The 16,082-nt window shown below is 45.0% G+C and overlaps 1 protein-coding gene across 1 annotated transcript in view; it reads left to right on the top strand.

The window, feature by feature from the left end:
• The window catches only part of ACBD6 (acyl-CoA binding domain containing 6), a 143,734-nt gene extending 130,808 nt beyond the window's left edge, over positions 1–12,926 (top strand). Inside the window, exon 8 of the mRNA XM_008145910.3 lies at positions 12,651–12,926. Coding sequence (XP_008144132.1) covers positions 12,651–12,805 — 155 coding nt within the window. The 3' untranslated portion in view covers positions 12,806–12,926. The remainder of the gene's footprint in view (positions 1–12,650) is intronic.
• The last annotated feature ends 3,156 nt before the right edge of the window (positions 12,927–16,082 follow it).

Here is a 16,082-nt window from a genome sequence, read left to right as displayed (position 1 = left end):
AAATGGGCTTTGCATAGCAGCATACTGAAACCCTTATTTGCCTCAATTTTACTTTGGTGTTTTTGAATCTTCAGATATTGGTCCTCCTGTTATTTTCTAATTAAACATGATCCTTGCTGAAGAGTATATTAGTATAAGTGTGGTCTTCCTTGTAAATGGCCTGTTAGCCTTCCCCTCCTCTCCCTCCACTGGGAATACTAACATCATTGCATCTGTGTCTCCCAGGGGAAATCAAGGCTTTTCCTTGCACGTGCAGTCATGTGATTTCAGAGTGGGCAGGCTTTGTATCCTCATGAGCCCTTGGTCTTCCACGTAAAGCACCATCTGTTCTGTTCCTTCCACGCTGTTACAGGGCAGTGGGAGGAGGCATTCGAGTGAAAATAAATAAAATAAAAAAAGAAAGAAATTCATCATCAAAACCCTGAGGATTAATGGAGTCAGAAGGCTCACTGCTCTGAATGAAATTCATCTTCACCTGTGCCAGTGTCAGGGCTGCCTCTATGGCACTTGACAAATAGAGGTTCCCAGGGTACCATAAATTCAGCAACTGTTCTTCTCCCTGTGGACTTGCTCAAGCTTTTCTGAGATGGGCTTATGACTGTTTTTCTATTTCCCAGCACATTGTGGGCACCAATATATCCCCTCATTAAGAGGGTAAAATGTTAGCCCCCTTTCCTTCTCACCCCCTCTCTCATCTTCTTTGCCTTTGTCCATTTTGAGGGAGTGGGCAGCTCACACATCTCTAAAAGATGACTCTGCCTCATGAATTGTGCTTCACTGAAGATGCCAAAGGCAAAGAAATCAATTAACTAATGAATTTTGAGCAAACACTAGGTTCCTAGCACAGTGCTAGAGGGAGGAGAAAGAATAAAAAAGCATGAAATCAAGTAACTCACCATCTAATTGGGGGTTCAACGCCTATTAAAAAAAAAAACACAACTATTTGTTGGGCACTTATCTGTGCCAGGAGGCTCTGCTAACCATAAACATAGTTCATGCCTATCAACAGTGAATCTCCAAGAGGTGGTGCCGCAGTGCCCACCTTATACTGGGTATGATTCACCTGTGTGGTTTCCCTGTCCTGTAAACCAGTCTTTCTCTTCACTTCCTTTTTGTCTCTCTACTACAGCTTCCTGATTCCTTATGCTCTCATGTCTGTCTGCCTTTGCATAAACTCCTGGCACTTGTTAATCAAAGTCCTTTCCTTATGGATAGCATATCCCTTACTCACAAGTAGTTTTATAATCCTTAAATTCCAAACGTAAATCTCATTTTATAGTTAGACTTGAGCTAAAATTGTATTCACATTTGTTAGGTTAAGGGGATTGTTATACAGTCTCGTTAGCCTTTTCTCAACTGGTTAGCTATCATCCTCTAGCTATGGAACTTAAAATTTTAAGCTCCACTCCTGGGTTAGTACTCACAGATTATATCATCTCTCCCTTCCTCTTACAGCATCTATGAAATCAGTGCCCCTTTGTCTGAGATGGCCAGCTTAGTGTTTTCAGCCAGAGTGCACATCTACTTAGACTGGATCTTCATGCTTAGTATCTCAAGTGTTGAGTTAGATTTGAGCCAATAGTGGTCTGACAGAACATGCTAGTTATTATCCTGTGTTATAGATTTATACACTGGGAAATTTATTCCTCTGATACTGCTTTAAAAGTTCCAATTTTAAAACCTAACCAAGTGTTTCTCACAATAAGTTGAGACTGATAGCTGCGGCAAAAAGGTTAAATGATTATTTCTCAAAATACAAATGTCATGCAATTAGTTCTCTGCAGGAGAAATATCCTCCTCTCACAGCTACTTAATATTAGGCAATGTGTCTTTAACTTTGTTATATTTTGTAAGAAACTGTCTTCCATTGGAATCTAATTTGGTATACAGTGATTCATGGTATAATGTTCATTATATTATTTTGGGAGATATTTTTAAATTCTCGATGGGATGTTATAATTCTAAACACTTTCTGTTGAATCCTGGACCTTGGTAAATATATCCAGTCTTCACCTTCTTCCCCATCTGTGCCATACCCCAAAATATGATCTCAACCCACCAATACCTGCCCCAAGTATAGAATAGGCAATTCTTGCCTTTCTCTGTTTTGCTCCTCCTCTATTTATTCAGTTATCAAATATGTAGTTTTAGTGGCCGTCTAAGAAACCTACCCCACTGAAGGCAGAGATAGGGTTCCCAATTGGTCTGATTTTAGTTCAGAAAAAATTCTGCCCTCTACCTCTGTTCACTTAGAACCATCTCTGACCTTGTGCTATTATGGATTAGAATTTGGTGCCTAAGTTTGTCCCAAGTTCACAACTCATCCCAACCTGGTTTGGACTGTTGACTCTGTGCCTACTTCACCTCGTACAGCCAGGAAGCCCTGAGCTCCACCAGAGGAGTGAGAGCAGTTAAGGGAGCCAGAGAAACCATTTTACTTGAGTACCAACAGAGAGCAAAAGAAGAAATGTCACACTAAGTCATTTAAAACCAAACTTCCAGAGAGTTCTGCTTCCATATAAGATCCAGCAAAGAAAACTGGCTTCCATGTAAGATCCAGCAAAGAGTGACAAGCCCCTACAAGACGCACAGACCATTTCACTTGGGTGGAGCAACTGAGGAAGAGGCAACCACCATAAAACAGATAAGAAAAAAACCTTCTTCAAGTGAGCTAGAATGACATTTCAGAATAATTCAGACCCAAGCAGAGTCCTCACTCCAGTGCTCTTTATCATTAACTGATGCTCTTAAGAGAAATTGAGAACAGAGAGAGCCCTCCTCTGTGGCATACAGTCGTGAAACTCTGCCACTTCCCTGGACCCTTAGTTCATATGAAAATCCTTAAACCACTGGTGGTAAATCAGAAAACTTTTCTATCCTCCTCCTGTCCCTGGGCCCAGGCAGATATCCACTGCTTTTGGAGGAGGAATGAAAGCAAAATCTGCTGCCAAGGAGGAACAGGGAACCCCTAGGCTCTGAACCCTGCACCAACATAAAGCAGAGAAATCTCACTACTGGGGCAGGGCAGGAGACTCTCTCCCACTCAGGACATGTTCTCCCTCATACAAGGCAGAGTTGGGTTGACATTTCTGGGAGGGGGTACAAGAACACTGAGGGATGGGATCATAACCCCTGAGGGTTTGCCTGAGTCTGAGACAGACTAGGCCAAGAGGACAAAGAACTCCATCCCACTCCCACCATGAGCTTTAACCTGAATAATAAGCAATGGAAGTCTTAGAACCAGAGTAGAAAGAGAGAGACTCCCTTTGTGGTAGACATGCAGAGACTCCTGAAAGCTGAAGGTGGAGCAAGAATACTGAAAAAACCCTCTTGCACCCTGGACTGCACACGAAGTATAAGGAAGCAGCAGCCCACACCTGGAGGAATTGAAATGGGTGATATACTGAAGTTACCTATTGGACCCACAAACCTCAAATCCAGTTCAACTGCTGACTAGATTTAACCAACACCCATATTAATGGCATGACAGAAGAAGAGGAATCATTTCTTGGGGTAAATAGTATTATTTACTGCAGCCTCCACTGTCCTTCTACACACAGTGTTCTGCGTTCAATCAAAAATTATGAGACACAAAAAAGCAAGGGAAAAAAACAACCCTTTGTCAAGCAATAAATCAGTAATTGATAGAGCAAGTAGATAATAATTCAGCGAGGATATGAAAGATTTGAACAGTACTGTCAATCAACTTGACTTAATTGATATCTATAGACCTTTCCATCTAATAAATAGAATAAACATTATTTCAAGTACACATGGAATACTTTGCCAAGATCGACCATATTCTAGGTGATACAACAAATTTCAACAAATGTAAAAAAAATTATACAAAGTTTGCTCTATGACCACCTCAGAATTAAATTAGAAATTAATAACAGACACACATCTGGAAAATCCCCAATTCTAAAACATTTAAATACACTTCTAAATAATTCATAGGTCAAAGAAGAAATATCAAGGGAAATTAGAAAATATTTTGAACTAAATGAAAATATCCTATCAAAATGTGTGGAATGCAGCTAAAAGCAGTGTTTAGAAGGAAATTAAATACTTTTACTAGAAAAGAATAAAGGTCTCAAATCAATGATATAAGATTCTACCTTTAAAAAAATTAGAGCTGAAACCGGTTTGGCTCAGTGGATGGAGTGTCGACCTGCGGACTGAAAGGTCCCAGGTTCAATTCTGGTCAAGGGCATGTACCTTCGTTGCAGGCACATCCCCAGTAGGGGGTGTGCAAGAGGCAGCTGATTGATGTTTCTCTCTCATCGACGTTTCTAACTCTCTATCCCTCTCTCTTCCTCTCTGTAAAAAATCAATAAAATATATTTTTTTTAAATTAGAAAAAGAGCAAATTAAGTACAAGATAAGCATAGGAATATATATATATATATATATATATATATATATATATCTATATATATATATAAAAGCCTAATATGCTAAGTGTCCGACTGATCAGTTGACCACTTGACCAGCCACTATGATGCATACTGACCACCAGGGGGCAGATACTCCAGTAGGTTAGCTTGCTGCTGGGGTCTGGCTGATCAGGACTGGGGGAGACGGGCCGGACACAACCTGGAGCCCTCTTGCAGTCCCTCCCCAGCCAGCCAACCTCCCACGTTCCCTCCTCAGCTGGCCGGCCCCCATCGGGCCTGATCGGGACTTGGGGAGATGGCCCCAATCGGCCCCGATCACTGGCCAGGCCAAGGGAGCCCACCATGTATGAATTCATGCATTAGGCCTCTAGTATAATAATAAAGATCAGAGCAGAAATCATTAAAATAGAAAACCAAAATAAATCCATGAGAAAATCAATGAAACCTTTAAAAAGTTCAATAAAACTGAAAGGTCTTTTTTTAAAAAAAAAAAGGAAAAACAAATTACCAATTTAAGGAATGAAAGGAAGATATCAACATAGATTCTACAGATATTATGAAGCAAATAAGGGAACATTATGAACAATTTTATGCCAATAAATTAGATAACTTAAATGGATAAATTTCTGAAAAGACCCAAACTACCAAAAGATACAAACTATTTCTCTCAAAAAGAAATAGGTACCCTAGATAGCCCTACATTTATTAAAGAAATTGAATTTGTAGCCAGAAACTTTCCCACATCAAGATCTTCAGAACCTGATTGCTTCATTGATGAATTCTACTAAATGTTTAAGGAAGAAATAATACCAATTCTACACACAAACTGTCCAGAAAATAAAAGGTGAGGGAACACTGCCCAACTCATTCTAGGAGGCCAACATTACCCTAATACCAAGATCAGAAAAAGACCCTAGAGGAAAAGAAAACTATCGGTCAGTATCACTCATGAATATATATGCAAAAATCTTTAATAAAAATGTTAGCAAATCAAACCCAGCAATATACAAAAAGAATAATCTATATCTATAAAACCCTAATATGCAAATAGACCGAATGGTGGAACAACCAGTCGCTATGACGTGCGCTGACCACCAGAGGGCATGCGCGCAACATGGCATCAGCCACGGCAGGATGGTGGAGCAGGTGAGCCAGGGCACCAGACCAAGGTGGGGTGCCGGTTGCTGTCATCGGGGCGAGACTCTGGTGGTTACTAAAAATTCTTTACTCCCACACACTGCGGTTCTGCCCAGCACTCGCACCTGCTGACGGCACCGGCACCAGCCCTGCTCACAACCATAGCCGGTGCCAGAGTCCGGTGCTGCCCCTGATTGCTCAGCACCATTAGCAGGTGCGAGCGGGGCTGCCGGGCCCCGATCGCCCCTCAGGGCTTCTCCACCTCCCTCTGCTCCTGAGGGGTGATCAGGGCCAGCAGCCACCTCTCACACCTGCTGCCGATGGCCTCGCTCGCACCCGTTGCCAGCACCGGAGCCGCCGCTCCACCCACTGCTGGCACCAGCCCCGCTCGCACCTGTTGCTGGCGTCTGGTGCTGGTCCCAATCGCTCAGCACTGTCAGTGGGTGCAAGCGGTGGCTGTCGGCCCCGATCGCCCCTCAGGGCTTCTCTACCTCCCCCTGCTCCTGAGGGGCGATTGGGGCAGCAGCCGCTGCTCGCACCCGCTGAAGGTGCCAGCCCCGCTCACATCCACTGTTGGTGCCGGCCCCAATTGCTCTGCGCCGTCAGCGGGTGCAAGCGGGGCCTGCGCCGTCAGTGCATGGGAGCGGTGGCAGCGGGAGCGGGGCTGCCAGCAGATGGGACTAGGAGCCGGGCAGGGACATGGAGGATGGGCCAAGACCTGCCCCTGTGACTGTCGCAGCCTCGTGGCCTACAGTTCCTTTCAAGGTGCACGAGTTTGTGCACTGGGCCCCTAGTAAATTAGAGGCCCGGTGCACGGATTCGTGCACAGATGTGGTCCCTCAGCCTGGCCTGCGGGGATTGGGCTGAAACCAGCTCTCCGACATCTCCCAAGGGGTCCCAGATTTCAAGAGGGCGGTTCTCAGGTGACATACCCCGGAATCGGGCTCCCTCCTCTCTGGCTCCGGGTGCATCACCCGGGAACTGCAGCTGCCAAGTTACCACAGCTTGGCAACTCCTGCTTTGAGCATTTGCCCCCTGATGGTCATTGTGCATCATAGCTACCGGTCAGATAGTCGCTTAGGCTTTTATATATATAAATTGTAATCCTATATAATAAAAGCCTAATATGCTACATGTCCAACCATTCATTTGACCAGTCGCTATGATGCACACTGATCACCAGGGGGAAGATGCTCCGACTGGTAGGTTAGCTTGCTGCTAGGGTCTGGCCGATTGGGACTGGGCAAGACAGGCCAGACACGTCCTGGAGCCCTCCCACGGTCCCTTCCCAGTTTACCTATAGGTATAGTGTTTTTGTGTGTATGGTATAGATGTTTTAAATTTTTATGTGTTCAAATTTATCAATTTTAGGTTTCCATGCATTCAGATTTATCATTTATTTTCTTTATGGTATCTGGGTTTCATATCAAGTGTAGAAATACTCGGGCCTTTTTTTTTATATAGTTTATTGATTTTCACAGAGAAGAAGGGAGAGAGATAGTTAGAAACATCAATGAGAGAGAAACATCCATCAGCTGCCTCCTGCACACCCCCTACTGGGGATGTGCCCACAACCAAGGTACATGCCCTTCACTGGAATCGAACCTGGGACCCTTGAGTCCACAGGCCGACACTCTATCCACTGAGCCAAACCGGTTAGGGCTACTCGGGCCATTTTATTCAGTAAACATTATAATCATAGGCCTTGAGCCTATGAACATTTCAAAAACCTATAAACACATTAGAAATAAAATGTTTTTTTGTCCCACAAAACAAAAGGAAAATTACAAAATATAAATAAATGTTTAAGGGTCTATAAACATAACATGTCAGCTTTGTTAATTATTAAATTTAGTGTACACTGACATTTTTTAACTACGTTGCTATGTCCTTCTTGACTTTCATTGGCTCTCTTATTCAGTCCCTTATATTTGTGCTAACACTGGCTAATTTTAAGCCCCTTAAAGAACTACCACAATCTCCTAATTGGTCTGCTGCCACACATTTCTAGACTTTCAGGTCACTCTTTATAGAATGATCATCCTAATGCAGAAGCCAAATTATGCCACTCCCCAGCTTATTAACTCCAAATTTCTAAGTATGGCTTTCAAGGCACCCTGTCCAGTGCGATTGAAACCCAGCCTCTCTGTGTTTGACCCTCTGTTGTTTGTGTGCAACAACAGCCAGTTCTCAGCGTTCCTGTGCTCTCATGTCTCTGGCGGTGGTGTTTTCTCACTCTGCAATGCCTTTCCTTCTGAGTTTAGCTGGAATTTTACTCTGTCTTCAAAGCTCAACTTGTATACTACCTACTGGTGATGTTTTTCCTGAGTCCTCAACCTTCTCCTCTCCCGCCTTTGCATGTGTGTATGTGTGCATATGCACGCATTCATAGAACTTATTCATTCTTTTGTGGTAGAGTTGCTGAATTACGTATTCCTCTCCCAGCTGTTTTATAATACGTTCCCAGAGCAGTAATGTTGTTTTTTTTATTGTTTAAGGTATTACAAATAGTACATATGTCTTCTTTTTCCCCCATTGACCTCCCCCCGGCCTCCCCTACCCCCTGGCACATGCATTAACCCCCCCCCCCCATTGTCTGTGTCCATTGGTTATCCTTATATACATGCATATAAGTCCTTCGGTTGATCCCCAGAACAGTAATCTTAACTGTATCCTTGATAGGAATGATATAGTATGTGTTCAATAAAATACTCATTGAATCTAGCTCTTTATCCTTCTTTATTTCCTTTTTTTCTAACCTTTTGTTGTTGCTGTTGTGTAATATATCATACTACAAAAGAGTAATAAAATGTATATGAATAGTTTAAAATGTAGCTTTTTAAAAATGTACCCAACACCTAGCTTAAGAAATAGAACTTCACCAATATCTCTGTGTGTCTACCCAAGCACATAACCTTCCTACACGCCCCCCCCGCACTGATTCGCACTATTCCAAATTTTATATTAATGATTATAGTTTCACTACATATTTGTGTCTCTGAACAGTGCTGTTTAGTTTCGTCTACTTTATTTTAATTTTGTTTAAATGCAATCAAACTATATATTCTTTTGACTTTTTTCCTTCAACTTTACGTTCTGGAGATACTCATGTTGTATGAAGCTAGAGTTCATTAGTTTTCAGTGTTTTGTGGGGTTTCATTTATAAGTAAATAGTACTTTATTTTTACATATTATTCTACATGGACATTTGGGTGGTTTACATTTGGGGTCTACTATGAATAGTGCTGCTATGTACATTCTTGCTAATATCTCCTGGAGAAGCCATGCAGAAGTTCCTATAGAGTACATACTGGGAGCAGAGTTGCTGGGTCTGAGCATGTGCACTTTTTGTCTAGGGTCAGTGGGTAATGCCAAATTGTTCTCCAAAGTGCCCTCGCCAGTGTGCCCTCCTACAGTCTCGAGGGGAGTGTCCCTTGTCCTGGTCCCTCTTAAGGCTTGGTGTTGTCTAAGTTTTTCATTTCACCTACCTATTGGGTATGAAATGGTATCTCCTGATTTTAATTTTCATTTCCCTGGTTACTAATGTGGTTGCTCATCTTTTCATGTTTATTGCCATTTATGGTGTGAAATGCCTGTTTTTGTCTTTAGCCCACTTGTCTCAACGCCATCTAATTAATGGGTCTTTGTTTCCTCACTGATCTGTGATGCCAGCATACTCATAAATCAAGTCTCCATATATGTACAAAGGAACCATCAGCTCTGTGTTCTAGTCCTTCAGTCTGTTTGTCCAACCTGGGGGCCATATCACACCATCTTCATAATCAGTCTTGATATCTATAGGTCCTTTTCCCTTCTTGCACCTTTGATTGGTACCATTTATTATTTGGGGGGGGATGGAAGGGGGAGAAGATCATGCAAAGGTATGGTCTAATTACTAAGCCAGCTTTTATTTTTTCATTTACAAATTTTAAAGTTCAGTTACCCCCTGTTCAAAGACAAAGCAAAATCTTTTCTTTGACATTTACAACATTTTTAGCCTTTTGAGAACCTATCTTTGTTCTGATCAAAGTATAATAGATACTTAAACATTCTTTTTGTTCTTTCCCTTCATTCCATCTTTTTTTTAAATTTATTAAGTCTTTATTGTTCAGATTATTACAATTGTTTCTCCTTTTTCCCCCCATAGCTCCCCTCCACCCGGTTCCCACCCCACCCTCTGCCCTTACCTCCCCCCATTGTCCTCATCCATAGGTGTACGATTTTAGTCCAGTCTCTTCCGGCACCCCTCACACCCCTATCCCCCTGATAATTATCAGTCCACTCCCTTTATTTGCCCCTGATTCTATTATATTCACCAGTTTATTCTGTTCCTCAGATTTTTAATTCACTTGATTTTTAGGTTCACTTGATAGATATGTATTTGTTGTTCATAATTTTTATCTTTACTTTTTTCTTCTTCCTCTTCTTAAAGAATATCTTTCAGCATTTCATATAATACTGGTTTAGTGGTGATGAACTCCTTTAGCTTTTTCTTATCTGTAAAGCTCTTTATCTGACCTTCCATTCTGAATGATAACTTTGCTGGGTAGAGTAATCTTGGTTGTAGGTTCTTGCTATTCATCACTTTGAATATTTCTTGCCACTCTCATCTGGCCTGCATAGTTTCTGTTGAGAAATCAGCTGCCAATCGTATGGGTGCTCCCTTGTAGGTAATTAACTGTTTTTCTCTTGCTGCTTTTAATATTCTCTCTTTGTCTTTTGCCCTTGGCATTTTAATTATGATGTGTCTGGTGTGCTCCTCTTTGGATTCCTTTTGTTTGGGGTTCTGTGCGCTTCCTGGACTTGTAAGTTTATTTCTTTCACCAGGTGGGAGAAGTTTTCAGTCATTATTTCTTCAAATAGGTTTTCAGTATCTTGCTCTCTCTCTTCTTCTGGCACCCCCATAATTCTGATGTTGGTACGCTTGAAGTTGTCCCAGAGGCTTCTTACACTATCTTCAACTTTTTGGATTCTTTTTGCTTTTTGCTTTTCCGGTTGAGTGTTTTTTGCTTCTTTGTATTTCAAATCTTTGACTTGATTCTTGCATTCCTCTAGTCTGCTGTTGGGTCTCTGTATAATATTTTTTATTTCAGTCAGTGTATGTTTAATTTCTAGTTGGTCCTTTTTCATATCCTCGAGGGTCTCGTTAAATTTATCGGCCTTTTCTAGGAAATTCTTGAAAAACCTTATAACTGTGGTTTTGAATTCTATATCCAGTCATTTGTTTTCCTCCATTTCTTTCATTTGTGGTCTGTTTCTTTGACTCCACATTTTCGCTGCTTCCCTGAGTTGGTAGGGTAGCTTTGTGTGCTAGGTGTCCTATAGGGCCCAGTGGCTCAGCCTCCCCAGTTACCTGAGGTAGACACTCTTGGTGCTCCCCTTTGTGAACTGTGTGTACAGCCTTGTTGTAGTTAAGTCTTGATTGTTGTTGGTATCACTGGGAGGAATTGACCTCCAGGCCAATTGGCTGTGAGTATCAGCTGTGTCTATGCCGGGACACCTTCTGTATTGGAGACAGTCTTATAGGACCAGACTTGCAAAATTGGAAAAGCCTCTGCGCTCAGCTTGGATGGGGCGGAGTCTCAGGGCTGAGCAGATAGTGTTGGCTTCCCGTCAGCCCTGCCCTTGCGCACGCGCCTCCAGACCTCTGCCTTCCGTGGCTCCCCTGAGCTTCTGCCTGACAGTCCAGATTCCCCCCGTAAGAGCATGGGTCCCCCAGGGGCTCGCCCAGAACTGGGTTTCAGTGCAGTCGTAACTGGAATTCAGTGCAGTCAGGAGCTTCTGACTCCTTCCGCTATGGAAAGCCTGCGGCAACCTCCACAGTCAGACCTCAGTGCGCGCAGAGAGGTCTCCGTGTGCCTTTCTCTACAGTCCAGACTCCACCCGTATGAGCCTGGGTCTACGGGGTTTCAGCCGGAGCTGGGGTTCAGTGCAGTCGGAACTGGGGTTCAATGCAGTCGGGGGCTTCCTTTTCCCCTCCTGCCAGCCAGGCACTCGGCCGCCCTTCCTCTCTGCGCACGTGTCTCCGTACCTCAGCGCTTTGAGGCTCCTCTGATCCGTGAGCTTTTCTCTTTCCTTCTAGTTGTAGAATTTCCACTCAGCCAGCTTTCCTGTGGTTTTGGATGATGTCCATTCTGTCTTTTAGTTGTTGTTTTGAAATTGTTGTACAAGGCAGCAGTTTAGGTGCTTACCTAGGCAACCATCTTGGTTTCTCCATTCCATCTTTAAGAATCTAATCTAATAATAGACAAGTATGCAAATTGACCGCACCTTCGCTACACCTAAGCCACGCCCACCAGCCAAGCCACGCCCACCAGCCAATCAGGATGAGTATGCAAATTACCCCAACAAAGATGGCAGCTAATTTGCATATCAAGACAGCGTCGAAAGAAGCCAAGAGCTGCAGAAGGGAGTAAAGCTTCGAAGAAGCAAGCAAGCCGGGGGGCGAAGGGGGGAGGGGAGGAGAAGGGAGGAGCAAAGTCAGGGCCAGGGGCGAAGGGAAACGCAGGCGGGCTGGAGGAGAAGGCGGAGCGGGCGACAAGGGAGGAGCGGAGGCGGGGTAGAGTGCAGCAGGAAATCCTATTGCAGGATTTTTCCTGCAACGGGAACGCTAGTAGAATAAAAAAGCCTCACAATTAAAAAATGTATTTTGCCCTGGCCAGTGTTGCTCAGTTGGTTCAGCATCCTTCTGTACACCAAGAGGTTGCTGGTTGATTCCAGGTCAGGGCACATGTCCGGGTTTGCAAGCTCAGTCCCAAGTAGGAGGCATGCAAGAGGCAGCTGATCAGTTTCTCTCTCTCTCTATCTTTGTCTCTCTCCCTTCTCCTTTCCTCTCTCTCAAAAAAATCAAAAGATTTTTTAAACATCATAATAAAGTAAAAATTGCATTTGTGTGCTTGCTTTTGGGCAACCAAAAAAGTAAATTTGATTTTCCTAACATTCACAAGTCCACTGTACCGTCACAGTTCTGCTTCTGAGGCCTGATCCCCCTACCGCCACTGTAAGGGTTCTCGTCGTTCTGGATTCCTCACAGCTCAGCACGTGACCCTCCTGCTGAAGTCTGGTCTCTCTGTCTCCGAGTAACCTTGTTTTCATGTCTGTCACTTTCCCTGTCAGCTGCTGCCTGTGAGTTTCTGGACATCGTGGAGCTGCTGCTCCAGTCTGGTGCGGACCCCACTCTGCGAGACCAGGATGGCTGCCTGCCGGAAGAGGTGACAGGTTGCAAAGCTGTGTCTCTGGTGTTACAGCAGCACACGGCTGGCAAGGCTTAAGCAAAGACTGGAAAGCTACAGTCTTAACAGCATAGGGCTTCACTGATGCGAAAAAACCATACTTCTTTTACCACCCATCTTTGGTGTACATTGGCTAATAAAATCAGTTCTGAGGAACGGGGATTTTGAAGTCTCAGCAATTCATTCTGCTTGCATACATTCCGGCGAGTACAGTTTTGGCAATGAACATGTGTACTGTGCATAATGCAATCCAGTTCTGCTGAGCATGCTCTGAAATTTATCACTGTTCTTGAGGATGGGGAGAGGAGGAGTCACATCATAGTTCACAATATTAAATATGGCTGCTCTTTTAGGAAACATACAGAAGCAAAACATGACTGACAGTGAGGGAAACGTTCATGAAATCCCGGTGTGGTGGGGATCACACAACCTTGTGGCATTTTGTACAGCGGGTCTGAATAGGGAGCTAAAATGTCTAGCCTCTTGGCAGACTTAATTGGGAAGATAAGAAAGAAAAGGGGTGTTAAGAAAAAGAAAAGGCAAAAGGGCAGCATTTTGTCACACTGGGATGTAGAAGTCACAGGAAGTACCAGAATAAGATTTAGTGACCTCACTCTAAGATTGAGACACAGGTTCTGGAGAATTCACTGGTTAGGTCAGGATATCTTAAAGTCCCCTTCACATAATAGGGAGCAATTTCCCTAGGGCCCTTTTATTTTTTTTTTTTTTTTTTTTTTTTTTTTTACCATATAATGTAAACCTGGCATGCTTGGTGATAATAGCTTTTTTTTTTTTTTTTTTTTTTTTATTTTATTTTTTTTTTTAATTTCTTTATTGATTAAGGTGTCACATATTTGTCCTCATCCCCCCATTCCCATCCCACCCCTCTCCCCACGCATGCCCCAATCCCCTGTTGAACTTAACCGTTGGATAGGCTTATATGCATGCATACAGGTCCTTTGGTTGAACTCTCCCCCTCCCCCCACCCTCCCCCTACCCTCCCGTATCCTCCCTCTGAGGCCCGATAGTCCGATCGATGCCTCCTTGCTTCTGGTTCTGTTCTTGTTCCTCAGTCTATGTTGTTCATCATTTCCTCTAGATGAACGAGATCAAATGTCACTAGATATATACTAATAAGAACTGAATGTGAGACGGGCAATAATATTTATGCTGACAGGCAAATGAATCAATCTGTAGCGAGCTTCCCCCTGGACCACCAGTTCTTTTGAGACCCAATTTCGATGTCCAGTAGTTCCTTATGTGTACATGTCAGCACTGACCCCTCAGCTCTGGATGGTGGACAAATGGTGGTAATGGAGGTCTGACTCCCTCTGGTTTGGTCTCGGCCGATCCCAGGGGTACGGCGTCACCTGGACTAAGGGGCACGTGGCCTCACCCATATCCAAGGGGCGCGTGGTCTCACCCGGGCCTGGGACCCAGCCTCACCCGGATGGATCCAGGGGCGGACGGCCTCACCCGGACCCAGGATCTGGCTTCACCCGTACCCAAGGACACTTGGCCTCTCCCAGACCCAGGGGCACGTGGCCTCACCCGGGCTTAGTTGCACAAGGCCTCACCCGGATCCAGGGACACATGGTCTCTCCCGGACCCAGGGACACTTGGCCTCTCCCAGACCCAGGGCCACTTGGGCTCACCCGGGCCTAGGTGCACGAGGCCTCATCCGGATCCAGGGACGCATGGTCTCACCCGGACCCAGGGACGCTTGGCCTCTCCCAGACCCAGGGGCACGTGGCCTCACCCGGGCCTAGGTTCACGAGGACTCACTCGGATCCAGGGACACATGGTCACACCCAGACCCAGGAACGTTTGGCCACTCCCAGACCCAGGGCCACTTGGGCTCACCCGGGCCTAGGTGCACGAGGCCTCATCCGGATCCAGGGACACATGGTCTCACCCGGACCCAGGGACGCTTGGCCTCTCCCAGACCCAGGGCCTCTTGGGCTCACCCGGGCCTAGGTGCACGAGGCCTCACCCGGATCCAGGGACACATGGTCTCACCCGGACCCAGGGACGCTTGGCCTCTCCCAGACCCAGGGCCACTTGGGCTCACCCGGGCCTAGGTGCACGAGGCCTCACCCGGATCCAGGGACACATGGTCTCACCCGGACCCAGGGACGCTTGGCCTCTCCCAGACCCAGGGCCACTTGGGCTCACCCGGGTCTAGGTGCACGAGGCCTCACCCGGATCCAGGGACACATGGTCTCACCCGGACCCAGGGACGCTTGGCCTCTCCCAGACCCAGGGCCACTTGGGCTCACCCGGGCCTAGGTGCACGAGGCCTCACCCGGATCCAGGGACACATGGTCTCACCCGGACCCAGGGACGCTTGGCCTCTCCCAGACCCAGGGCCACTTGGGCTCACCCGGGCCTAGGTGCACGAGGCCTCACCCGGATCCAGGGACACATGGTCTCACCCGGACCCAGGGACGCTTGGCCTCTCCCAGACCCAGGGCCACTTGGGCTCACCCGGGCCTAGGTGCACGAGGCCTCACCCGGATCCAGGGACACATGGTCTCACCCGGACCCAGGGACGCTTGGCCTAGGGCCCTTTTAATTGACTATATTGTCCCTGTCACATGACAGCAGCCTCTGCATAAGGGCTCAGGCCTGAACTGTTAGGCCTGTGTGGGAATGTGAAATAGCCATACTGCCCCAGTACTCAGTGTGATTAAAGTTATTTCAAGATACGAGGAGAGCATCTGCTTTTTGTTAAAAACACAGACAAGTATGCCACGGTTTTTATTTAAAGGATAGATAAGTAGAACACTGTTGAAACTGGCTTCCTACATTTTCCCCTTTAAGCCTAAAGAACTCGCATCTGGGGAATTCCTTGACTTTTCTTATTATGTAAGGAAAGTAGACAGTTTTAATATGAAGAGAAATGAAGTAAGAAACAGGTTGAGATGCAAAGGTGACAATTTAAAAATAATGTTTCTAATGTGTTATTTAGATAACAAGCAATAAACGTGCTTAGTGGAGCCTTCAACAATGGACAGGATTTACAGTAGCTTAGGCTAACCTGTCCTGAAACAAGCCCCTTCAGAAATGGGACATATTAACCTTTTGCACTCTGTTGTCGAGTGTGACTCGACACGGTTAGAATCGGTAGCAGCTCTTTTTATACTCTTTGAATGTATCAATAATTTGAAATATAAAAAAATCCAAATAAATAAGTTTGTATGAAAAGAAACTCCAGTTTTTTATTCTACTGCCGCGCTTTGTAAAATCTGGGGTATTTAAAAAATTAAATCCCGAGTAGAATAAAGGAATCGAGAAAAAAGCAAGCGAGTGCAAA

Source organism: Eptesicus fuscus, chromosome 22, assembly GCF_027574615.1.
Source record: "Eptesicus fuscus isolate TK198812 chromosome 22, DD_ASM_mEF_20220401, whole genome shotgun sequence".
Classification (NCBI taxonomy): domain Eukaryota; kingdom Metazoa; phylum Chordata; class Mammalia; order Chiroptera; family Vespertilionidae; genus Eptesicus; species Eptesicus fuscus.
This window is presented reverse-complemented; position numbering and strand designations above follow the sequence as displayed.